We start from the raw sequence: 27,068 nt of genomic DNA, 5'->3' as shown, positions 1-27,068 counted from the left end.
CAGTCAACTGCTTACGTTTTAATTAATTTCAAAATGGGTTGAGTATTGTTTGTTGGATTTTGTGATGCTTTTCGAAAATGGCGGATAAAGGTTGCTAAGAATAAAGTATTGCAGGGATTTCCCTATTGCCAAAACATGTGCATATTACTGGCACATACATAATTTTAGGTATGAAGGGGACTGGCATGAGAGCCTTTTCTTGCCATGAGAAAATGTCTCAAATTGAACTTCTGTCAACAATTCCTTCGACTGATTTCCCTGCGGGTCTTGTGGATCTCTTTTAAAGCTGTCTTAAAGAGATATTGACAGGTATTCCGTTAAACAGCAGGTGTTTTGTTTTTAAGTAAATCATCTCATCAAGGAGAAGTTGAGAAATCAGTAGAAATGTCTAAGAAAAACACACCAGGGTTGATGCTCTTCCCTTCCAAGGAGCTGGTGTGAGCAGCTGGGGTGTGCAGAGGGGGCTGCGACCCCATGGCAACTGATCACCTCCCTGTGGGGAGGGGTCCCTGCTGGGATGGACCTGGAGCTGCTGGAATGGGAGCTTCAGTCAGCACAAGGAGGACCAAGCTCTTCTCCATCATGGCTGGTCTGCAGCAGGCCAAATAGCGGGTGAAATGCATGTGGGGGTGCATGCACACACACCTGTACGCACATAAGCAGACGCAGTCTGACAGGCATGGCCGTGCAGACACACACATGTCTGTAGGCTCTTGGAATACCTCTTCTGAGAAGGGAGAGATGTACAGTATGTCCTGGTCCATAGAAACCCAAATTCCTGTGCTTTACCAAAGCTGTTGTCGGGAGGCCACCTCGATTTCTGTTTTGGGACAGTGCTTGGCTGCTACGCTGGCATACTGTCATTCCTCTTTCTTTTGTGAGAAGAGCTACTTGGGCTCAGAAAATGTGAAACTCATTATAGCAAGCTGCATTACGGTAAGACTTCAATCACTTTAGTTCACGCATAAGCAGGAATTTTCAGATATATGTAATATATGTCATAATGTGAAATTCGTACAGATCTAGTGATTTTTAGGGGTTTTAAGGCTTATAATTTTAAAATGCCTTTCCACTAGCAGCAGAAGCTGTGTCCTGGTATGGTAAATATTGTTCAGAGATATGTCTGAAACAGTCCTTGCCACGGAGATCTTATACTAGAATATAATTAGAGTTCTCTATTCTGTAATATGCTATATTAATTAGCAGTCAAAATCCAATTTTTAAAGCCCAGCTTTGAAATGTATTTGCCCTTCAGGCCACGTATCATTGTGCCACAGCTTGAAGTGTCCTGTTTCACTGGGCTCATCATAAAATAAATATAATACATGTCATCATGTATTTTCCAATTAGAAGGAAGGGGAGACATGGCCACTTGCTTTCTTCTTTTGGAAAATTTAGTGTTTTATTTTCAAACTTGGATGTCCATGCTCTGCAGCTTCTCTGTTGTTGAAGAAGGGGATGACACAAACCCTTGCAGGGCAGGCAGAGCTTGTGCAAGGACATGTTTTCTCCCAGCCCTGATGAGCAAAATACTAGTGTGATTTTGGGTGGGAGTCACAACCCATGCCCAGCAGTGCCCTGCCTGGCCAGGGCAGCCCGATCAGCTGCTGGGGTCCCTGGTGGAGCAGCACAGCAGATAAGGAAATTCTGTGAACCGTTTATTGTTTATTCTGAGTCAGTGTTTTGTTCTGTGGAAGCAGATTGTTCCTCCGGGCAATTTCAGGTTTTGACTGCTGGTCCTCCGTCTCCCTCCTCCCCTCCTCTCCCTGTCTGGGATGAAAGAGGGGAGGTTTGAATGCACATTGAACAGTGGTCCTAAATCTGGCTTCACCCCGAGCGCTGCTCAGAAATTTACATTTTCATGCTGCTGGAGGGATACATGTGAATCTCAATGATCTTTGAAAATTTTTCTTTAAATAAAAGCAAAGCTGTTGCTTGCCATTCATCCCATTGTGCAGGGGCAGAGGACAGCCAAAATGTGGTACTTGATAAAGAGAGAACCTTGTGCAGGGCTTCCATTTTCATATAAATAGTGTATATTTTACATCCTCTTCTTCCCTGATCTGCAGTTTGACAACACCATTTTCTCAAAGTATAAATGTAAGAAGTTTATACAGTAAAGTCTGTTGTATTTTTTTAGTATAGAAATATATATAATCATAGCACAGGAATTCATCTTAATCTTAGTATTAAACTTAGTGTAGAAATTAATATAATTAAAAGGAGGTAGGGTTTAATAAATGAATATGAGGAAGATTAAAAGCACAAATATATCAGAGATGTTCTTGGTTTTATTTAACTCACAGGATGCTTTAAGTAAGTTTTGCTGTGCAAGTTCTCCGCAGAAAAAGAGGGAAATCTTGACCGAGATTGTCTGGATCAGTCTTTGAACTGCTGTATTTGGAAGAGTAAAAAATAAAGTAAATATAAAAATAAGCAATCACAGCCCTTCCTTCAGGCAGAATTCCACCTTCTGTGTGCATACCCACCTTATAAAAAGCATGAAATGCTCTAATGTGGTACTGGCATGGCCTTGGAGGACATCAGGTGGCAGGTGTTTTGCAAGGCTTTGCGAGGAATGGAGCTCTGAGCAACTGCCGTGCGTCTGTCCAAAACTGCCCTCTGTGCCTCGGGTCGCGGTCTGTGGGATGGAAGAGCATCATCCTCGGGCACCCCGGGGGGTTGGTGAACCCACCTCTGCTCCCTGACCCAGTCTGTGTTCGTTGTGGGTGTCAGCTGCCTGCCTGTCCCAGGGCAAAGCCACCACTGCATCCTTGGGGAGGCTCCTCTGCAGTGCAGCCCCAGACCTGCCGCCCGCCTGAGGCTGCTTGATGAGGAGTAAAGCAAAGGTGACAGGGGCTACAGGCTAGAGAGAGAGTGGCACAAGGGGGGCCCCAACACGCCAAGGTGCTGACGTTGGTGGGTGAGCCAAGGGAACAGCCAGGACAGTGGGGGTGGAGTGGCCAGGAACCGCCCACAGGGCACCGGGATTGCCTGTGGGGCACATTAATTCATCCAAATAAGGGAACAAAATCAGAGGGAATGGGAAGTATCTGTCAATTTGATAAGAGTTTTGTGATTTATTTAGTGATCTAGAGCCAGACAAAACACTGTGGTTGATGAGAAATATTGTTGCAGATTTTTCTAGGTGTCTCTACAGCAAGATTTCACCTTGGTTGCAGAATCAAAACTCTCCCTGGGTGTTTCAGTTTGAAGAATTTATTGTAGGTGAAAAAAAAGCCTTATGCAATATATTGTGAATGAGAATTAACTTTTAGATCACCAAACAGATTTAGTAACAGGAGATTTTGTTGTAATATTTCATTCAGCATTAAAGCTCTTGTATTTATTTTCTGAGTGGAGCAGTTTTAGCTTCTTGTATTAGGAGTATTTGAGTCATTGTATCATGGTTTTCCCCTGTGAAGCAGGGGATTTTGACAGTGAAGAAGAGAAACTTGGTTGGTTTGCCCTCAGGAAGAGCATGCCTAGTGATTAACAGGAGTTAACTCAGTGGTAATTTTGATCTGTGACCATTCTGCATGTGCATTTCTGTGCAACACGGCACTTGCAGTGCTGAGTGCCAAGGCAGAGCTTTGAATTACAAACACCTTTTTCTTTATGAATTAATTTCCTTAACAGGTATTTGAGCCATAAATAATGCACTCAAATATGACAATGTGTCTTTGCTTTTAATGATCAGGCCTCAAAAGGCTTGATTTTCTCTCAAGTATATCCACAACTCACTCATGCCAAAGGGCACTGATGCGTCACTGTCCCATCCATCCTCCCTGTGATCCCGAACGATGCTGGGGTGACAGTTCAGGTGGGTGCTGGAGTCCTGGCAGTGGCAGTCACTTTGTGTGCGGCGACTCAAGTTCATACATCACACAAATCACTTTTTTAACAGGCCAGTTAGTGCTTTATCAGTGTCTCAGTGACAGTCATTGGCATGAGCAAGTGTTGAAAATAAAAATACTTCACAGTGTAGTTCAGGTGAGAACAGGTGGTATGAGCCCTGACTTGAATGAAGAGCAGCAGTAAGCAGGTGTTGAGCTCTGAAGCACCTGAGTGACATGACATATCTTGTATCCAGATACTACATCACATGCTTCAGGCAAAATTACTGACTTCTTCAGTAAATGAAGAGGAGTCATAAAATTATAGATGATATAATTTTAATTTGCAGTCATCCACCTTCTAATGGAAATTAATAGTACAATCAAAACTGGAGAAATTTTTGCTGTCTGTAAATCACAATAATGTTGTGATTTGTGTTACTAACGTGGATGCCTCAGAGTCAGACGCAGGATTGGGATGGGACAGTTTGCATTTAAAAGTTCATGAACATGCAGGACGACTCTGCACACAAGTTGTAGTGCTTGCTGTAAAAGCATGGGTGAGGTGAGCCCCTCCGCTGACATGAATCCTATAGCGGTGAGAAGCTGCTGTGGGAGCACAGCTGTGTGTGCACAGCCGGAGCGCTCAGTGCTGTCGACATGCAGAATTTCCAAACAGCTGTAGCTGCATCCCTATGCCTTTAGCTTACTGCCCTTCCATTTCCTTCTTGGTTTCTTTCTTTTCACTCCTGCCAGCCCAAAGGCTGCATGTGAGAGGGTTATGGCGTGACAGTCGATTATTCAGTGTGTCTTCCTGATTTATTGCACATTACCAAACCCTGTTTGGAAATAGATTTGCTCAGCTTACAGTCTGGGTGGCTGAGGTTATGCTCAGTCGTGTTGGCACGCAGCAGTCAGGATGCAGGGCTGGAGACACAGACTTGGTGAATTCGCAAGGAGGAGAAGTGTATGCTCTGTATTAACTTCTTGTTCCATGTGCTCCCACGCTTGCAACCTCTGGGCTTGAGCTGGGCATCCCCACAAATGCAGGCAGGGATAGCTCCACTGGCTCGAGTTGGGACCTTTGGAGCCCATGCCTCTGAGGGAATTAAATCCCCACCTGAATTTAGATCCCAAGGGGGCAGGACAAGAGTGTGGTGTCCGGAAAACTCCTCCCAATAGTTGGACATGGGCTGATACTCAAGTGAGGCAGATTTAGTGCCCAGTGGGTCAATAGCTTTCTTTTACCAAAGAGGAAACTAGTTTCTCCCCTTTAGTATATCAAAATCTGTTAGCAGTTTCAATAATTGCAGTCATCGTCATGTTGAATATATTATAGAAAAATATTCATATAAATTAAATATAATTAATTTTTATTTTGTTTTTCAGGAGAAATTGATGTGGACTGGTCCATCTCTCATAAAGACTTAGAGGTAATACAGACATCCAAATTTTTCTAGAATTCTTTATTTTGTTGCTTATTAACAGGCAGAACAAAGTAAATGGGATTGAAAAACCCATCTGTGGTGTTTGTGTGGGACAATTAGCAGTGTCCTCCCACAGGAGAAAGGAGTTCCTGAGCTGGGGCTGGCATAGAGGCAGGAAGGGACAGGGATGCAAGGAACTGGAGTGCCTCCACAGACTCTGCAAGGTGGACATCAGCTCTTCCTTCTGGGTGTGTTCAGAGCCCCAGAGCTGTTTCACGGCAGCCTGGTCCCCTTCCCAGGCAGTGCTGGGAGCCAGCAGAGTGTGGTGCCTTCCTGGGCTCGGTGCAGGGGCGGGCGTGGAGAAACTGCAGCCCAGAGTTCCCAGGTGAGGTGCCGGAGCATCCAGGAGGACTGAGCTTCAGCTGCTGTGTCCAACTCCTTCCCTTTTTCTTTCCAATGTCCAGTAGAGCTGATACAATCAAGTGACATTAATAAATTCTTTCCCTGAAGAGAAATGGTGTTTTTATACCTCTCCTGTTTACTCATCCAAAATTTCTTTTTTTTTTTTTTTTAATCTTGTGATGTTTACTAGGCAATGATAGTTGTAGATAGGATTTTCAATTCTGGCTGCCTACACAGAAAGTATGTGTGAGGTCATTGGGAGAGAGACAGTTGTTTCCAGCTTCTCTTTTTTTTTCTTCCTTTTTCCTTTTTAAGTCTTTCTTTACAATTGCAAATTGCAGATTTCATCCAGACTTGTATAGCATTGTACTTTGTCCAAGCAGTTTCCCTTAATGTGTGCAAGGGAACATGTAACTTGCATTTGCAATTGATGTTAGTTTTATTTGTGTTCTGGAGAAAATTCCAGTTTGTCGTGACATAGCACAGTGAGTAAAAGTATCTTGGCTAATTGAGGGAAAGCTTCACAAATGCAGTATTAAATAGCAAAAAAAAAAATCTCCTGAAGTGGAAGTTTGGACGAGTGCTTTTCTTCCAGACAATGCAGGTTTCTCTGTAACAGAATTACCCATTCCAAACCTGCATGTGTAAATTGTACATGTGAAACATTAGATTTCTGCTGGATCACTGCCAGCAGTGACCTTTATAATTCCCAGTTCCCAAACCACAGAATCTCAAGTGGTAAATGCATTTCTCTCTCTGTTTCACCAGGCACGGATCTCCAACTACACGGGTATGAGGCACAGCAGCATGCGGTACTACAAAAACGTTACTTGTAGGAACTGCGACAGGCCAGGACATTTGTCCAAGAACTGTCCCACTCCAAAAGTAAATGCAATGCTTAAATCACTTGTACTTTCAGCTGTTTTCCTAATACACCCTTCTGCTTGCCATTAGAAGCGTTGTTTCGGTGGTTTATCCTTTCTTTGAAGCATTACTCTGAGTTGCAGGATAGCTTGCATGAGGTCCGCTTACTGTATAAAATTATCCTCTGTTTGGCTATGTCATTGCTTTTATTGTTTTTATAAGAGAGAAATATACAGACTTATATCATATAGAATTATATTGAATGATTTATGTTGGGAGAGACCTTAAAGCTTAACTTGTTCCACCCCCCTGCCAGGGGCAGGAGCAACTTTCACTAAACTATGTGGCTGTAAACTGAGCAAGAAAAAGAGTCAAGTGTCATACAGAAACATCTTTTTTTTCATATGGTAAAACAATTTGAAAGTGTAAAATATTTTTCAATTGTATTTTCAATAAGGAGAATCCATGAAATCAAAAATACAGCCTTAGAAATTAAATGAAAGCAGAAAGTGTAATGAACTGTGATATGAATAGTGTTAAAAACCGTGGACAGGACAAAACTGGAGCTAACTTTAAGCAGCTCAGATAGATGCCAAATATTCCGAAAGTTTGTCCTGTGGTTAGAGGTTTAAAAGGCAGTCAAGACACTGTCAAGAAGTGGGAGCTGTTGTATGACAGCCTGAATTTACCAACCCCCACAACAGAATCTGTAGAACCCTCGGTCCTCCGCGCTGTTACCCACAAGGACACTCAGAATGACCACATCCCATGCAACCCTTGGGGGAAATACACTCACTCACTGGGAAAACCTGCTTTACAGAGATAGGTTTGGCCTCAGAATAGTTTTCTGCATGTTGTATTTGTCACTCCAAGTGCTGAATTGTGTGTCATGAGGCTATGCCAGGTGAGTCTGGATGGCAGCTGAGTGCCCACCCAGCTACCCCTTACACACCCCCATGTGGGGCAGGAGAACTGGAAGGATCTATTGAAACATTGTCACTTAATATGATTCTATTTCTGTTTCTCCATAGAAAGTTCCCCCTTGTTGCCTGTGTGCAGGAAGAGACCATCTACAGCACAGCTGCCCAGCACGTTTCTGTCTGAACTGCTGTTTGCCTGGGCACTATTTCAGGGAATGCCTAGAGAGAGCCTATTGGAACAAACACTGCAACCGCTGCGACATGAAGGGCCACTATGCTGATGTGAGTAGGGCCCTTTGCACAGAGATTGGGCATCGTTTGGTTTGTGTCTGTCAAAAACTGAATTTACAATGGCCACAATCTCTTCATATTTTTTCAATTTTACACAGTGTATAAGCATATGAAAATGTTGTGTTTAGTCAGTACTTTACACTATCAGAGTTTTCATGGAGAATGGTTCAAAGAAAATGAACCAAAGCGTTGTCAAGACTTTGTCTTTAGTTTGGTTCAGTTCAGCTGTGGTGGACAAAAACGTCCTTTTTCTGTGGAATGAAAGGCATAGTGAGGTTGAAATCAGGAGACACAGTACCTGCAAGTGTACCAGGAAGAAGTAAAGAGTAACTCTGATGCATCAAGAATCCAGATCTATGGTTTTTTCACTATGATCAGATATTAATCAGTGAAAATACTATTAGAGAGAAGTAGTTTGAAGGCTTTGGGTTTGACATAATCTACTAAAGTAAAACATAGAAGAAAATTAAAGGGAGAACAAATGTATTTGCCCCTGTAATCTTGTATTACCCAATGTAATCTTGTATTACATTACTATGGGTTTATATGTCCCCAAAATTCAGTCCTATATGTAGCAGCCAACCTATTGTGATATTTTTTTCTCTTTAATTAAACACAAAAAGGGATAAAAGGCAAGTTGCGGTAATTTTGGCGTACATTCACACTTCATTTTCTATCTATAGATATGGCCTATATGTTTGTTTTTCAAATACACCTGTGGGATTCCCTAAATGCTGGATTTTTTGATATTCAGAAATATTTGAATCTCTTTCTAAATGTCTCCTTCCTGCCTTTATTTCTTCTGTTTGGTCGAAGAGCATGTCACAGTGGTACATGAGATGTGCAAAGGACAACCCGCCTAATTGGGGCTTGCTATTTCTTATGATATTTGAATGTGTTCCAGATATGCTTCTGCTTATAGATAATGTGCCCACAATACCTTTAAAGAATGTGAATTGTACATTTCTGCACCCTCATTCTGGTAGGCAGTGAGACAAAATCGTAATCTATAATGAAGCATCTTTTCTTTGCCATCTTTTCCCTTTTACACATTTTATGACACCAGTTCTCATAAGCTGATGTTCTTTTCTTTAAAGAATCGTGAGTGCTCTATCATGCAAGCATTTAAATCCTACCTGAGTCATGCAGGTTATCAAGAACATCGCAGCATGTATTTTTTCTGCTCATTTAGGTCCACCTTAAATCAGAAAGGTTTTTCTTTGAAACTTTGGGCAGTTCTTGAGTGTTCCTGCATGGGAGGTGTAAGGCTGCCTGTGTCATTGACCTGTGTGGTCAATACTGGGGCATCAGAGCAGGAGCTCACTTGCCCAGTCCTCAGAGAGAGGGATAGCATGGCAGAGCAAAGGCAAAGGAATCAAAACCAACAGTAAATCTTTCCTGACATCAGAGCAGGAAGCCTATGAAGCCAACAGGTGATCAAGACATGAAGGGAACACTTGGATAGGACAAGGTTGCTGCTGGTGGCCTGAAGATATGTTTTTGCATCTGAGATGTTCATAGCAGAAGAAACCAGGGATGTTCCCATGCTGAAAACTTACTTTGTGGAGGGGAGCACCAGAGAAGTTGTCAAATTGAAGAGAATGTGAGGGTTACTACAAATCTGTGAGTACTAACCCAAAACTGGGTAACCATTGCCCAAAAGATGCAGAGGAGCATGAAGGTGAAATGGCCCAACCAGTGATGGCAACAGACACCTCGTGCTTGGCACATGACTGGTCACTGAGTTACTAATGCAAGGACGGTGTGTAGGGGCTGTCCCAGGGTGAGCTGGGGATCCCAGACTGCCAGCTGCACGCATGCACCAAGCCAGGGGGCAGGAACCATGGCGGTGGCATGTTGAGATGGGTGTATAAATATAATATACATGGGGTGATTCAAGGCTGCTTTTGTAAAGGAAATCCCACTTCTCAGGGATCTCTGGAGTTCTTCAAAGGAGCAGGTTGACAAGCATGTGCGTAAACATGATCCAGTTGACATAGCCTACAAATTCCAAAAGGCGTTTTACAAAGTTCCTGACCAAAAGCTTTCAAGGAAACTAAACAGGCATGGAATAAGAGGATAAAGGTGGAATATGCTAGTGTGACATGGAAAAGGGTGAACAATGGGGTGACAAGATTTGCTGAGAAGACTGAATTACTTACAGAGTCAGTGCTGTGAGCCAGTTGTGCAGGACTGCCCAAGAACTGTAAGAATCAGAGGGAGAACACAATAAAATGGCAATTGAAATTGAGTGGCAATAAACGTAAAGTAAAATAATCCCACCTTGTTTTATGGAATAACAGGTTCTGCATATTACTATTCAGGACTCAGATCCTAGTTATGAGAGATGATTCCACAAAACATCAGTTTAGTCTTCACAAGGTGAAAAAAAAAATCTGGTGAAATGTTAGGAATCATCAGGAAAGCAGGAACACTTGGGCACAGCTTTGGTCCCTGTCTTCTGCATCCCTCAGCATGGCCACAATTCCTCAGCCTGGAAAGGAAGTGACAGAGGGAAGGGTCTGTAAAGAGCTTCAGAATCATCTGTGATGGGAGACAGTAGTCAGGGAGCAGTTGTTCAGCATTTCTTCCAGTACACCTGATGAAGGCAATAGAAGCCAGGTTGGGAAGAGACAGTACGAGGTGCCTCTCTGTGTGGTCGGCAGCAGACCTGGAGGCTCCTTACTGAGGGATACAGATCTGCCCTGCTTCCAGGGGAAATGGGAGCAGTTCATAGAAGAGAAACCACAGAATCCTACACCAGGTTGGAAGGGACTTCACGGATCATCTAATCATCATCCCCAACTTTTCTTGGCAAAAGCAAGGTCTACACAAGATAGCCCAGCCAAATCCTGAGTGTCCAATGCTGGGGAATCCAGCATTTCCCTCAAGAGATGATTGTTCTCATTGTGAAAAGTTTTCTGCTGTGTCCAACTGAGATCTCCCCAGGAGTAACTTGTAGCAATCACCCCTTCTCTTTCCCATATGACTCCTTGTGAAAAGCAGAAATCCCCATACTCTTGTTATCAAACGTACGTTATGAAATGCTTTGGATGCTCAAAGGAGGTAGTAATTTGTCTTTCTCAGCAAGCACTCCCTTTTACTGTAACAAAGAGGGTGCAGAACAGGCTCTTGTGCATAGTGTGTCAGACTGACTTTTCACTTGTGTCCAGAAGTGCCTGTGAGGCAGTTCAAAGTGCTTCACCTAGTTTGGTTAGGAAACATTCAAAGTTACTTAAAACATTTTAGGGTCATACATTTTTGATCTGCTAGATCAGTCTCTTTTCCTGAGACAGCGCTGAGAACACACAGAGTCCTCTTAGCCAGAGGTGTACTGGAGGCGGCCCAGCGTTGCATGGTTTCCATGGGAGGGTCATCAGAGGAGCCATTTTTGATTGATTCAGTGTCAGTTAGGTGGATGTCATGAGCCTTGTGGTCGGTTTACAGCCTTATGCGCCAGCAGCAGGGGTGGGAGAAGGACTCCACAAACAGGGGATGTAGCAGGGGCCATGCAGAGGGGGCATGTCTCCCTGTATACCTGGGAAAACCAGCATACGGGTGCTCGGTGAGCTGGATGGGCTCTCCCAGGAGTTGGCAGACAGCAGTGCCCAGGTGCTTGGTGCCCTGCAGCCACGCTGTGTCTGATGGTCCTATCCGAATGCCCAAATACCCTTGTTGTCAGCACTCGTTCCCAGGAACCAGCTGGGTGCTTCGACTGGCATCTTCTCTGCCTGTTCTGACAACTTTTTGGACGTGCAAACCACCACTGGCCTCTTCTCTCCGAGGAGGTTCCTTCTGCCTTTGTTGTTTCTGGCATACTGCTGTGGGCTGGGATGGAGCTGGAGGTGCAGGAATCGTTCCACAGGGGTGGCTGGCGTCCACGTGGCCCATTTCCCCTGGGTAGAGAGCACGACGTTTGCTCTTTCTCCTTAGTTCCCCAGTGTCCTTCCCCACCCTTCGTGGGGCTGTGCACATCCACCCAAGGGTGAGCATAAGGCCGTGTTCCCAACGGCCAGGGTGACACCGGCAGTTAACCAGCTTTGCCTGCCCAGCACCAGCACCTGTCTGCACTGGCAGCGTGGGGAGAGATCTCGACATCTGCTTGTGCAGGAGTGGTTTTGAAGGGAAGCATTGTGTATTTTCCGCGGCAGTTCCCATGCGGAGGTGATGAAAAGTGTGTGTTTTGGCAAATCTTTTGTTTTATTGTGGTGGCTTGCAGCGGGGCAGCTCCAAGCAGCCGCTGCTTCTTTGACAAAGCACCAGAGGATTCTGTTAAAAAGTTGTGTTTAGTAATTGTAGTCGTCGTGTCAGACCATAACTGACTCGGAGCTGAAGGATTTTTGCGAGATGAGTAGCTATGCCAGCAGGGACCCAAGTCTCCTGGGCCAGCCGCGCTCTCATTAAGATTTGCCGCTAGCCGTGGCGGTGTTCGGCAAGTATGTGACGTGCATGCTGTTATTGTATGCTTGGCTTGTCAGCCTGCAGCTTTCTGACACTCACTTATGTCACTCTTTATTCAGAGACGAAGAAGCTTTTGATAATTTGACAAGACAAGCTCTTAAACGATCTAGGTCATGGCCTTCACTGTCTGTGATTGTGAACATATTTCCTGAAAGCCCTGTCACTCATCACAGCTACATTTTCTCCCGGGGAGCCGCGGGCCCGTCCCGGTCTCCTGTCAGCGCGTGCATTTTGGTTATTCATACGCCAAATACAGTAGTGGGGTTTTTCCTTCCCTTTCGCTGGCACTCGCATGTTAGCGGGGCTAATCCGCTCCCCCGCGCCGCGCGCCCCGCAGGGCCGCCGTCGAGGGCCCTCTCGGCGCGAGGCAGACGACCGGCCGAGGGGAGCGGAAAGGAGGAAAGGCCGCTTAGTGCCGGTTTTGTGTTTGCTCATTGTTGTGGAAATATGAGAACTGGTGGCAAGGGCCTCGTCTATTGAGCTCTCGAGTCCCGGTCTGCTGTCAGGGGCTGTTTGAGATTGAGTGTTTTATTTTCTTTGATGTTCACATTGGAGAATAGGGAAGTGGGAATTAAACAACAGATGCATTAAGCCGTTGTTCTGGTAAAACAATAATTAGCACCTGATAAAATTCAATGTGGGTCAAAATGTGCAGCACCCAGTTTCAATTCTCCCGGTATGGCACCCTGCACTGGGTCAGCCTCAGGCACGAGTGATCGCTCTTCCGCACTGACTGGACATGGTCCGTGGCAACAGGGACACGGATTTGGGGGAATAATGGCGCGGCGCTCGCACGGCCGAAGGTGTGGGCAGGTGCGGGGACGCGCCCCTCACCCATGCGCTCCGTGGCTGCGCGGCGGCAGTGGCACTACCCTCTAGAGTAGGCACCTTTTGTGCTGGTACATCTAAATGCAAGTAAGGTCAGACCACTGGGGCAGGAAATAAATGCAATTTTATTTTAATGTAGTTCATCACGCTGCCACAGTAGCTGAGTACCACAAGGGCTTTTCTTTAAACGAGGGCCGTTCATGGTTAAGTTCTTTTAAATAAATAAGGAAAATCATGCGTTTGGCAGCAGTTGTGTCTGGCTATGCTGTCTTCCATAGCAAACCTCTCTGCTTCGTTTGAGGAGCCAGTATTTGGTAGTAATTGTTAATCATACTTTTTGTCATTCCATGATATAAAATGCAGACAATAATCCTGAGCTGATGCAAAGTAATGAGGTTCCTGGTTAAAAGCACCGTCTCCAAAAAGCTGTTGTTTAACAGTCACCCCTCCTCAGCTATTGTACCCCACTTCATAATGGGGAGCAGTATTACCCCAAGTCACCGTCTGAATGAAGGAATATGCTTAGCCTTTCCTCACCATCTTCATCCTTACCTTCTTGTTGTATTCCCTTACCCTTAAAATGTCCTTGAGGATAAAACCCACCTCTGGACAGCACCATGAAGGGGCTGGGGCTGTGCCTCTCCCACAGTTTTGACAAGAGCTCTGCCAGCTGTGGTTCGCAGTCTGAGCTATAGATTTTTGCTCAAAGTGATGTCTTTGTGTCCAGAGCAGAAAAAATACCCAACCAAACAATTATTCAAAAATAAAGTAATTTTGATGATGATGATGATGATGATTATTAAATAGCAGACATGTGAGTAAAGGTCATACCACAGAGTGGCATTTTGCCAGTATAGGAAAACTCATTGATTGCAATTGTTCAACCATATTAGTCTGGGCACACTGTGGTAATCGAAAACTATCCAGAACTAATGTATAAATAACTGCCTGCTACCCCTGAGCTGGACCAGCACAGCTGTCCTGCACAGCTGAAACCTCTTCAGGTCTGAGGGAGATGCTGAGAGCTCTGGTACAATATTTTTACAGGCTACAGAGTGTTTATGTGTTGCCTCTCTGAACCCTGGCTAAATTAGGGAAGGAGGAAAATCCTTTTGTTTGTGCTCAAAGACAGCTTGAGTGTGTTCAAACTGTCAGATCCTCGGTGAGAAATGTGATGTCCTTCACACATTTCCTTTATAGAAATATTAATATAAAACTCAAATATTTACACACAGTATTTGAGTAAGAGGAGAAATGTTGAACCATTACACAGAACAGATTGTAGATTTTTCTGCAGAAAATTATGTTACTGGTAGAATGAATAATAAATAATATACTTTCCATCACATCTGGGAAAAACATACTGTATGTGCCACAGGGTGACTGGCAAAAACTTGGCTTTTATTTTGAGAGATGCTGGTTGTGGTGTGGGTTTTTTTAATTAACATGCTCCATCAAAATAAAACAAGGCAAGAATTTAGGCATGAGTGAAAAATTTATTCGAAACCTAAAGAAATGTTAATAGTACTCATTTGCAAGTAGTCATGAGACTTCAATGTTTGAAATTGCAGCTGCAGCATATTATAGAGAAGCTGTGGAATACAATATTTCTTTTTAAAGTACTTAAAATGAAGATTGGCAAGCCAAGGTGCTAATTGTTCAAATGAGTACAGAGCTGTTCTAATAAGAGGGTAAATGTTCTAAAGAGAAGTGAAAGCCCTCTGCTGCAGTAGCTGTGTACCAAAATGACAAAAAGTGCCACAATTTCCGTGTCTGTCTGTGGCTCAGGGGCCGTCAGAAATATTGTACATTTTGTAAAAGCATTAAGAATCCCTAAGAGAGTGATCTGAGCCTCAGTGACCACCAACATGTTCTGATTTTGTTTAAAAGATCCACGTTTTCCTCTTTACCGTCTCTCATATGTCCCTCAGGTCAATTGTGTCGCTGCTGGGACTCAAAAACCTGCTCTACATTTTTTTTTTCAAAGGGCTGCACTTAGGAGTTGGTGTGAGAGTCTGGCAATTAAAAAAAAAAATTAAAGTAAAAAAAAAAGCAAGCAAGTCATTGTAAAAATAGCAACATTAGAGCAATCTGTTATGGTTCTTGTTTACAACTCATCTGACATGAGGCTGCTGAGGATTATTACATGTAACAATTATATTTTGATTAGGAAAGAGATACGTACAAAAAAGGTAAAATATTTCTGTTCCTACGTGAAAGGAAGGCACCTTGTGATTTAATTTCTAGAGTGTTATGTAAATTTAAAATGTCAGAAAATGTAGAATTTAAATCTGCCCCTGTTTGTTTTGCAGCATTAATGCTTCCTACAGTCACGAGCACGCTGCTCTCCCAAACTTCTGCCCCTCGGAGAAAAAGGGCAGAGAGAAAACTGTTACTGGCTTTCTGACAATGGCAGGGAGTGTGTTAAACCAGTGTAAAATTCAATTAAACTGTCTAGCCGGGTTTTTGAAGCTGAAATGCAGACCCTTTCAGTTAAGCTTCTTATTTTCCTGTGACCGACACCAGTGGATACTGTGTTATGCCAAAACCAACAGGCTGTAAAGCACCTTGTTTCATGCTCCTAGCTGATCAATATTTTTATTTTCCAGGCTTGCCCAGAAATATGGAGGCAGTATCACCTAACAGTAAGTAGAAACACCTTTTTTATTTTCTTCTACACCCAACCTATTTACTTCTCTGTGAACTGCTGACCATAAAATATAGACAAGCATCTTCTCTGAGAAGATAATAAACATCTGAAGAGTTTTTGAACTGAAGAAGGCGATGAAACACTGTCGCTATTTTTTAAGCATCTTTAAAACTTCTGAATTCATTTTAATAGTGTAATAACTAAATTAGTGCCTTGCCTCTCTTCTCTCAGTGACCACATTTATACATAGAAAGAGCGTTAAGTTTTAAGTTGGGATGCATAGCAGAAGCAGTAATCTCATCTCAGATATCCCAGATGCTGGTAATTAGGCACTCTGTGTGACAAAGCTTTCTTCTTAGATGAGTGAAATAAATCTCTGTTAGACTGGAGACATGAATTTGAGGAAAAACACCTCATAAACTTTTGCAGATAATTTATAATTAGTCAGGATATAGCTGTGACTGCTTCTTTGGCCTGCCTTAGTTGATCTTTAATCCCTGAAACAAGAAAATAAAACTTTGTGAAACTGTACCAGTTTATTACCCAAGATTTTTCCTCATATGTAAAGTAGATATAAAAATAAAACAAAATGCATATAAATTTGGTTAATGTTGAAACCTGGTACAGTATTTAACCAGTAAAAACAAATTCTTGGATTGGTGTCACAGTTTTTGAATATATTAATTTCTAAAATTGTCAAACATAAAAACACCTTTAAAAATCAGGGTTTTGTTGTTCCTCTGAACTTTTGCTGTCGTTCCTTCCCAGATCAGCCTCACATGTATTTTGCTGTTACAGATAATTAACCCCTGTTCTCTGCTCCAAACAAAGTAGAAAAGTTTCTCCACTCTTTTTCTTTTTGTTTCTTCAGCTTTTTCTCTGAAGCAGTAAATGGGATGTGCTTTATAATTTGTGCTTCCACCTCTTAATGGTAGTGGAATGCTCTTTTTTCTGCTTTCTTCAAAATTCAATGAATAGAAGAATTCTGCACTTAAAACCTCTCATTTGTGTTTTGTGCATAATGATTCTAATACAAAGATCTGCCCTGGAAATCTTCCACCCTTCCTGAGAACTTACTTTTAAATAGATTTGGTAAAGAGTTTTTGTTGGTTTGGTTGTTTTTGGTATTTTTTAAAGAAAAACATTATGAGCAAAAGGTGCATTCACTGAGTATTTTTGTTTGCTTGTTTCTTTTAAATTGGATGAAGGAAAAAGGTAAATGCTGGTTTTCATTATAATCCCTAAAGGTGCGTGTAAAAACATTTTCTGAAATGTTTATGATACTAGGAACTTAATAATCAGATAGAAATATTTGGTGCAGTAACATCTTGGGTTCTGTTTTTTCCAGAAATAGAACATTTAATTTAATTTTAGTCTTACCTGCCGTTGAAAATTCCTCAAAAAGTGAGTTGCCATCAACAAATATAAAATATTTATGTCTGTAAAAAAAAAGCGGGAGGTAGCTTAAACTTGATCGAGTGCTGTACTGGGGCAAAATTTGAGGTATCTTGAGGAAGAAAATTATTTCTCTGGATTTTGTAGAAAGCATTCAGGGTTTACACTTAATGTAATGTAAAGCTAGAAAAACGTGTCAAAACAAGTTCTTGTTAGAAAATGTAGTGGTTACAAATATAGGCATCTCATTAGAAGTACCCATTTGGAAATTTTTGGTGCATTTTGGGGACATTTTGAAATGTGGTCAAATATGGACACTCACAGATTAAATGGTATTGCATCAGGCCCTACCTTCTGATAAATAGCTTCTTAATTTGCAGTGAATTGCAGATTATCTGCAAATAATCCACATTTCTGACATGTGGGAAATGTTTTGCATGCCTTCATTTTTTGCATGGGAAGAGTACCTTTGGCTCAAAGTTACATTAGTAGTTGGGTTAAGCCTGGAATCAAAAAATTTTTATGGTAAAAGACATGCTTGATATTTGCAATAAGTAAATTAAAAGAAACTGCATTATCTGAATTGTTTAAAAGTATGAGTTGCATCTTTTATTGTTCCCTTTAAAATATTCTCTTTTGCACCCAAAGAAGAGCAGAAGTAAATAATATTCTGGCAAGAAACAAAACTTCTACATTAGAATAATGTATAATGTTTAAATATATAGTATATATATATCTGTAGGATTGTAACAAAAAGCCAAGATTTTTTACTCTCATAGCAGCACAGTAGTATTTCACCATAGAAATTATCTTACAATTTTTGTATTGTAGAATAAATATTTTGGTACGAACAGGATAGCAGTTTTAAGAAAAATACAACATGCTTAAAACAAAAGTGCTGCTGTGGCTGTCACGGCCCACAAAGGCTGCCCAGTTGTTGAAGGCCACAGAAAAGCTTTTCCTGCACTTCAGTCATGGATACAACCACTAGATTTAAACTGGTTTTGGTGAACTGATGGTGAGCATCCCACATGCAGGTACATGTACGTGCAGATAAACTCGGGCGTTCCGTTTTGTGATAATACGCCGTTTTTCGGCACCGTTCACAGAGGGCTGTCGCAAAGTTTGTCCCAATGCTTTGCGTTCTATAAAGTATTTGTAGTTAATTTCTTTGAATGTGAAGAATCACACGGCCTTCCACCTCTCTCCTTTATGAGGCTTTTGGTTATTTTACTCATTTTCTGGCACTTTCCTAGGAGATGGACTGCCATCTATTGACTCCTCAGAGCCCCTGCACGGCATGCAGGGTGACTCGAACAATGACTCAATAACAAACCCATTCTGCTCTTGGGGATGGTGGTGGGGTTTGTTGACGTTGGCCATGGTGACAAATTTGAGCACGTTGCAAATAATTTGTTGTATGGGCAGAAACATCTTATTCCAACCAAAACAGACTGCCAGCGCAAGGAATCTTATGAAGAAATGGCAAAAAGGTTTGTAAGTGGAATATTTTAATTTGCCTTTTGATGGAAAAAAAGATTATCATAAGGCATTCAATGAAGCTTAAATCTAAGGGCTGTGTGATAATCAAACCTTTATAAGTGGCTGAAAGTAGTTTCTTTAAAGTTGTTCTTTCAACTCTTTTAACTACAATTATTCTGAAAGAAAAACCCAATCAAAGTCAGCAGAAAAATCCAACTCCCACTGTGGTTTAAAATAATATTTAATAACCTCTTAAAGACAGTGATTTAAAACTTTTACACATCATTTTCATCATGACTGCTCTCTGTATTTCTCCTGTATCAGAGAAGGGCAATTATATTTGTCAAAATATATTTCAAGTTTTTATTCGTGTAGCGAATTTAATATGATCTATTTCGTATCTATTTGCAGTAAATTGGTTCATACCCACTAATGTTTATCAAAGGCGTTATTGTCAATCAAATAATAGGACAAGGACTTCTGTCACAGATTCAGGATAAACAGTTTTGATCATAGCTTGCTGGAGTGTCAGTGATGATATGTGTGATTTTTTTGGGCGCAAGGCATTTGGAGGCCTTGTTGAGCTCTTTGTTCTGGGTTATGAGGAAGTTTAGCTTACAACTCTGACTTCGTAAATGCCAGGTGCTCTGCAACCCAGAGAAACACAGCCTGTGCTCCACAAGACATGCCATCACATCCCCTCTCCCACCCTAAGGATAACGGGTACACACAGCATCATTTTTTCACCCTCAGAGCACTTGGCTCTTTCTCACTCCCTCTCACTTGACACTTCAGATTTGAGCTATAAATGTAGTGATATTTATTATGTATTTTGAGTGGAAGCCAGGTTATAGCCCTCTAACAAGCAAAAAATATAAACTTTAAATAATGCTAAAGAATCAGTGGAGAAACTTGTGAGAAGGCACCCAATGATTTTGTTTGTTTCAGTTTCGCAGTTTATTCTTTAGGAAATACAGTATTTTCCTTCAAGTTTGACCTGCTGCCCGTCTACCTCTCTGTGTCCCCAGCAGCAGCTCCTGTCCTCAGTGGGTCCAGGCTCTGGAGGGGCAGAGCTGGGGGTCCACTGCAGTCCCATAGTGACACATTCCACAGTGGACAGCCCTTCTCCCCTCTGCTGCTGGTGTAAGCAGCCCAGGGCTCTAATCTGGCCTTCAGGGGAGCACCGTGGGCTGGGGTACCTGTACCTGATCAGCGGCTGGGCCCTCACTCCAGTCCCGTGGATTGCAGTGGCTTCATGGCCTGAGCAACCTGCTGTAGCTGCTGCTAGTGGTAGCATTTCCACCCAGCAGATTACATCACTGGAGAAAAAAGAGGAAATTTATTTATTTTCGGTGCATAGAGACCCTGTTTTGCTCTGGGTGTGAAGTTGCACTTCTGCCGTGAGTCCCCAAAGTGTAGGCTGGACTCCCCCAGTGCGTGGCAGTGCTGGTGGGGCAGCCAGAGGTGCATGGGGCCTCTGTGTGTTTTGGTGTCAGATTGAGAACATGCTGGCTGCAGATCTCACCACATCTGCATTGTCAGAGTGGCTTGTGCCATAGACGAATGGATGTGGCCAGTTCAGCCCAGGCTCAGGATGAGATACCGCAGTCAAACAGGAATGAACTTTGCAAGTGTTAGCATCTTCTTCACTAAATATCAACTGAGTAAAGAAATTCTGTCCCTAAAATGGGCAGAGTAAGTTTTTTATTTTCCTGAAGTGTTTCTCGGTGTTCGTGTGTGTTAAAACATAAATCTCACTGGGACCAGGTTTTTTTTCCTGTAGGGATTGCTCATTTTTATAACCCCTTCCTGCCGCGGTGCTGCTCCAGCCAGCCACACTGACGCTGCCCCCTGTGCCCTGCCCTCACCAGCCTCATCTGTGTGAAATCTCCGAGGTCAAGATGGCCACTAACAGAGTTTTAGAACCATCAGAATTTTTAAATAGCAGAAGCTATCATTGGACACACCTTTTGACAGTTTGTTAATCCTACTTTTAATCCGCCTACATGAAGGAAGGTGAATCAGGAACTGGCTGATTTGGCCCTGTGTGTGAAGGACATGAAGGGGCGATGCGTCTTTTGTGTTTAAATTTTGCGCCCAGGTTTCTTTGTGTGCATTATTAAAATTCTTCGTGGCCTGCTACTTTTTTTGTGAAGTGAAAATGTAAGCCATATCCCTCAAAGTCAATTTCTATCTGTTACAGCGTGACTTCCAGAAAGGGAAAATTAAAAATAATATAACCCTGGCAAAAAATACTTAAGCTTGAGAGACAGAGAGGGCGTTTGGTTTCCAGATATTTTTTTAGGTGCTGAGCGGTAAGTGAAGGGATTGGTTTTGGAGTATTTCTGGGAGGAGGTTAACCCCCAGTTTCCTCGCAGCTGTGGCTCTGACATGGCCGCAGGGCTGGCCGTGCTGGCCATGACACAGAGCCATAGACCATGGGATCAGCATGCTCTTCTGGAATGCTTCCACACCTGGCCAGTTCCTCTCCAGGTGCTTCAAGGCTATTTCTAGTACCTGTAGTAAAAACACCAGCCTGTTAATGAAATAGGCCACGTATTTCTCATATTTTGGAATCCCAGAGTGGGCCCACATGTACCATTGCTTCAGCATCCATTCAGCAGGATATTTTACAGGGACAGCAACTTGGAATTACCAGGGATATGGATTTAGGGTAAAGATGACTCTGGCTCTTGTGAGTTTTGGGGCAACATGAACACCTGGAACATGACGGTGTCCACACACCTGCTTGGGAGGTGCTTGGGTTTGTGAAGATTTTCTGCCCTTCGAGAGAGTGCTCGCCTCATTAGTCGGGGGAGGAGCTGGAGCAGAGCTTGGCCAGCAACAGGCAGATGTTTTGGTTTTAAACTCTGTGTTGTCCAAACCTGGGCCCTCTTGCAAGTGGTTTGCAGTGTCAGAGATGCTCCTGACATGCTGCCAACCTTGCACAGCTGTCGTGGAGAAAGCCAGCAGGTTAGAGGGGATCAGTGTGCTGGGCAGAGCGATTTTACTGTTTGTTTTCCCCTACTAATTGTAATTTGCTGTGTTGCCATTCTCTTTCAAGTTTCAGATACTTTTTGAGGCTATCAGAAACCTAAACCCCAAATCTTTTTCTATTGCAAAGGAATCATATTTCACAAAAGATATTCTTTCTGATAGCTTTTTTTTTTCAGAAAACAAAGAGACTTTCAGGTCCTGAAATAACAGTTAGGTTTATGCATTCTATAGCTTTCAGTACAATAGCATGCTACCTAAAAGTTCTTTCCCAATTTTTATTTTAAAGGTGTATTTAAATTACGATGGGGAAAAGAAGTAGCTTTAATAACCCTGTATAAATTTTCTGCAAGGACCTGAGTGCACATTTCAGGTGGGATGCAGAACCTTCCAGCAGCATGGGCATCACCTGCCACTTACCTTCATCATGTAATAACCATGGTAGGAAGTGTCGTGCTTTCTCTAACCTTCATCTGTCCTGTGCTCTTCTGCACTTGCTCCCCAGAAAACAAAATAAAAGGTGCTTTTAAATTGAGGGTTAAAGACAGATTACATTGTGACCAAAAATTGTGGTTTTGTATATTTCTGGAAGCAGTCTGGCAGTGGGGAGAGAGTAGAATAGAAAGCTCGGATGACTGAACGTTTCTCTGATTTTGGGGTTCCAAATGACATTGTTGTGTTTGTGTTGGAGCACGGCATCCCTCAGAGAGCCCCGACTTCAGCACGCATGTTGAAGTGGTGTAAAGAACCATGTTTGCTGCAATGTCTTTCACATCGGACTGTGAAAGGGAAAGGGAGAAGAGCAGGGGATGGAAATAAATGTATTTTACTATTTTAAATCTTTGTGCGGTACATGACATTTGGTGACAGGTATCCCTCCAGCCCAGCACACCCCAAAACCAGAGAGGTTTGGGTTATTTTTGTGACAGATCAAAGCTGTTGGGTGAGTGGTTAATTAATCAAACAGAATCATCAAGGAAGGTTTGCTGCGGAAATATTTCCCCTTCATATATTCAAATGCAGTTCTCTTAAGAGAAAGGATTAAGGTGATTTTTTTCTTTAATGCTTACAAATTCAGTTAAAAATTTTCACCTCTTTCCTTTAGTTTGAAAAGGCAAACTTACACAAGCATTTCTACTACTACTATTATTATTATTATTATTATTATTATTATTTCAAGTATTAACAATCTAAATATGGAAGATAGAATTTTCAAGCTAGAATGAGGTTTCCAATGCATTTTTAAAACATTTGAGAAAAAAAAATTCTGTGTCCTCTTTCTGCAGTCAGTGCTATGTATTAATATTCATATTAAAGTTCCTACATTCTGAGAATTTCTCCAAACTTGATATGAAGGTGTCTTTTTTAAGTTTTGTTAGAACTGTGAACCAGTTTCAAAATTCTGTAGGAAACCAAAAATCATCTGCATATTTAACAGACCTTTTAAAATGTGAAAAAAATCACAGTTGCATATAATATGCATAAATGCCATAAAATGGATTTTGGTGCATTTTCGTATTGCAAAGTGGAAAAGGCATAAAAAGTCGGTGCATCTGTTTTCACTGCGTGGTTCATCTTGCTGGTGATTCATGTGTCGGAGCAGCCCAGAGCTCATGCCGGTAAGACAGTAACTTCCTCAAGTTATGCTTGATCATGTTAATAATCTACGGATTAGGATTCCCTAAAAATATTCACTGATTTAATTCCAAGAGGGTCTATCATGTCAATGATATTACTACATCTTGTTAGGTCCTGTCATGTGTATAGAAAAGTTTCTATCCCCGTGACAGAATTATCCTGATTTTGATTTCAAGTGTTGAAGAATCAAGTATAAAGGGAATTAAAGGAGCCGAGGGCCCGCACAAAGTGGTGAGGAACACGGAGCTGTGAGCAGGTGCTCACAAAGAAGTCTCAGAAGTGTGTATGAGGTGCACTGTGTGTGCACACGTGCTGTGCCACCCACCGAGGGCCACAGAAGGAGGCGTCCCACGGCATTTTTGGCTACAGAGGAGTGAAGTTGGGCCTTTGGTTTTGACTCATTTTTGATTGTTGAACTTGGGTTAAATTAACGTTTGACAAGCGTATTCCAACAGCCGTGAGAGTGGCTCTGAAATGGGCAGAGGTAGCCCCCCCATGAAGGAATGGCCACTCCAAACTATGTCTGGCCTGACACGGCCCCTTTCCCCAGTGCAGTGCTGCCCAACGTGGGGTGGTCAGGTGGTGAGGAAGAGGCATTATTTTTACATCAGAGCAGGTGAGGAATTTGCAAGGAAAGGACAGTCACTGCCTGGTTCAGACTTTCTCATAGTTGTGTCCAGAAGTGGCTTGTCTTTTTTTTTTCCCCCTTTTTTCATTTCCCTCCCCTCAAACATGCAGTTTCTCTGCTTGTAGCCTCTGCTCACCTTGTAGCCAACAAAAGGTATTTCTGTGTTGTTTCTTGACTATGCAGTTAATTCTGTTCCTAAAGATTTTTTATAACTTCTTTTGGCACTTAAAAAATGGGCTGGTGAACACCTGTGCAGGAGTGCAGCCACTGGAGGGTTTCTGTGGACTAAGTGATAACCCTGAAATATCTTCTCCTTTAAAATTAATTGTCCTGGATTTGTATGGGATAATCAATTTCTGTCTGAGTTGTTTTGGTGCCAGATGAGAGCTGGTGAAATTAATTCTGATTTTCTGATGGTGGCATCAGGAGGGAAAGAGAGGAAAAATGATAGCACTGAGATACTCAGAAGTTGGTCTGGGGGAAACTGTTTTGGTCAGCAGCATATTTACATGGTGTGGGAGAGCAGAAATCTAAAATGCTCTCATCCATTTTTAGACACTGTATACTATTCAGGAAGTTACAAGTCATATTAAAGTAAAAACTTTAAGGAATTGAAAACAGTTTTAAAAAACAGATGTGCAAAAAGGACATGGAGAAGCTTTTGTTCGTCAGTGGTTGTATACGAGCTGTCACACATTTCTGCAAGGACATATTCGGGATGAATGTCACTCGTCATGAATCTAGGTGCAAGTAACTACTATTGCTGAATATATATGATGCTTTTTAATGGAGAACACATGAAAAAATTATGAGGAAATGGATAAATATTAACACGTGCAGTTGGCATGTTGGTAATGTAAGGAAAGTGCTTCTGTGAAATTGTCTGTTAGTGAAGGATGCTGCAGGCTGAAGCTCAGCTGCTGGGGAATTTAAAGGGAAAAGATTCAATTATTATCTATTTAAAATGTACCCCAAAACTCACTTCTAGCAAACTGATGCACTGCTCACTTGGCATCTCATATTCTTCAGCAGCACTAAAATTTTTTCCCATGTTTACTTCCATTTTAGCTGTGATTAGAAATCACCTCCAACAAAATATTTATTAAGAATCTATTTATCAAGAAATACCTATTAAGAATGCTCTCCTAAGAAAGATGTGGCACTTCCTCCTTTTGGGTCCAGTGCTGAGGGATGATCAGCAGACGACATAAAGGTTAAAGAGAGAGAAAGGAAGCTGTAAATCATTCAGAATGACAATAAAAATTAAAACCTTGAGGTTTGTCAGGCTCCCCCGTGTATTAGCTAATAAATATAACTGTGCTTTAGTTCTGTTCATCTTCTGATTTTACAGGCTTTGCAAATGTTTGTTTTCAGATTAATGTATGTGTAACTATGCATATGCTTAGCACAGGGGCACCCGGTGCCGTGCCCGGGCAGATATATAGATATATAGAGATATACATAAACATTTGGCCAATCCCCTAATAAACATTCAAATAAAATATACGTGTCCCAGTGTGTGAGTCTCCTCCTCCTCCTCCTCCTCCTTCTCCTCCTCTTCCTCCTTCACCACCTTCTTCTTCTTCTCCTCCTCCTCCTTCTCTGCACAGTCTCTTCCCACCTCCCCCACTCCACTTCAAAGCTTGTGGTCCTTTCTCCATCCGTGTACTAAAAGGTTTCTTTGTGAGCCAGGCCATTTGTCCGTCATTGTTTGGGGCCCAAACGGTGGTGAAATACCCTGTCACCGATCTGGAGCACGGTGAATGGCAGCTTCTCTCCGGACAATTGGCGGCGGTGCAGAGAAATATTCCTGAGAGGATTATTTAACCTTTCAATTTAGGGGGCACAAAGCCCGGCTGATTAATGAACTTTCTGATGGGCGCCGATAAGCGGATCTATTTCTTTATTTCCTCCAAAAGTGATTCCTTCTCCTGTCCCATATTACTATAATCTTAAACATAAAATGTGGCAAATAGATTAAAAAACAGCACTAAAGAGTTTATCTGACTAGCAAACTGAAGGAGCTAAATTAAAATTGGTAATGAAAGCAGTGGCTGAGCCCTGTATATGGTTTTTAAATGCGCTGTGTATTTTGAAGAGACTTATTCTCCAGCCTGCCTGGTAATGACTGCTTTGGGTGCGCGGTCCGGGTCCAGCTTCTGTTATCCCCCCAAAAAAATGAGTTGTGTTATCTGGATGACTGCAGACACATATGCATCCCCCTTTCTCACTGCATGGGCAGACAAGGTCGATAGCATTACAAGGTATTTGTGGCAGTGCTTGTTTCAGTTTTCAGAGCTGCCAGTTTTCAGCCAGATTTGAATTACAAAAGAAGAAGCTGGCATGAAAATTGAAAGGGTTTATCGGCTAGTCTGAAGCCTCATAGCACATTGCTTATTTATGCAGTCCATTTGCACCAGGAAATGTAAAAAGGAAATACATTTTAAAAATAAGGTCATAAAGACCCAGATATGTTTAAGATGGCAAATAAAATATAGATACCTATAATATCTTTCCAGGAAACGATTTCACTTAATGTTGCACATTACTTCGGAGGAGTATTTATGTTACTGTCATAAATTTGTGCGTTTCTGTCACCATACAGATAGTCCCTAGGGATTAGGAAGGAAGTGTTTGCTAACTTACTTTAAAATTAAAATAGAAGGGGAGATAGGTTTGTAGTTTGAGAGCCACATCAGGAATCGTTGGAGTTTAATGCGCCATCCTTTTTGAATAACGTTTTGCATTCCCTGTAAAATTAGCCATGGACGGCTAGAGAGATGCCACCACCTTTGGAGAAAATTGGGATGCCTTTTAAACCATGAAGATTTTGAGGCATTCAGGGATTGTATTGTTGTTATCCTCACTATCTTGCATACATTCATTTTCTCTATGAACTTGAGGGGTTTTTGTCCATTTCTTAGAGAAGATTTTTTGAATTAATATTTAAGGATTTTCTCTTCTGCTTATGAGAATATTAAAAGATTGCATTCATTTATTTTAAATATATAATATTGTACTTTTTTGTGTCTTCCTTTAGCGTTTTCACACAGTCGATTGTAGATGCTATTTGCATCTGTTTAAAATGCATTGTAGAAATGTCTTATTTCTGTAGAAAAAGATCACTTCACAGTGGTCATACTGTGGACCAGGCAAGTTAAATTTCTTCCTCTGGGAAAGGTTTTGGTTTCCCAAACTATAAAATCAAATAATAAAATTTCATTAATTAATTAGTAATTTAATATGTATCAT

General features: G+C 42.0%; 1 protein-coding gene across 7 annotated transcripts in view; it reads left to right on the top strand.

Moving 5' to 3' along the window:
* Window positions 1-27,068, top strand: part of ZCCHC7 (zinc finger CCHC-type containing 7) — an 86,736-nt gene that overhangs the window by 50,800 nt on the left and 8,868 nt on the right. For all 7 annotated transcript variants that reach the window (XM_042023120.1, XM_042023122.1, XM_042023121.1 and 4 more), the window contains 4 exons: window positions 5,226-5,269; window positions 6,434-6,550; window positions 7,561-7,731; window positions 15,639-15,674. In XM_042023120.1, coding sequence (XP_041879054.1) covers window positions 5,226-5,269; window positions 6,434-6,550; window positions 7,561-7,731; window positions 15,639-15,674 — 368 coding nt within the window. The remainder of the gene's footprint in view (window positions 1-5,225; window positions 5,270-6,433; window positions 6,551-7,560; window positions 7,732-15,638; window positions 15,675-27,068) is intronic.

This window comes from Corvus kubaryi, unplaced genomic scaffold (genome assembly GCF_017639235.1).
Source record: "Corvus kubaryi isolate FWS band 111438036 unplaced genomic scaffold, C.kubaryi_AGA036_p1.0 37236, whole genome shotgun sequence".
NCBI lineage: Eukaryota > Metazoa > Chordata > Aves > Passeriformes > Corvidae > Corvus > Corvus kubaryi.
The sequence above is the reverse complement of the archived record's forward strand: the minus strand, read 5'-3'. Positions and strand labels throughout refer to the sequence as shown.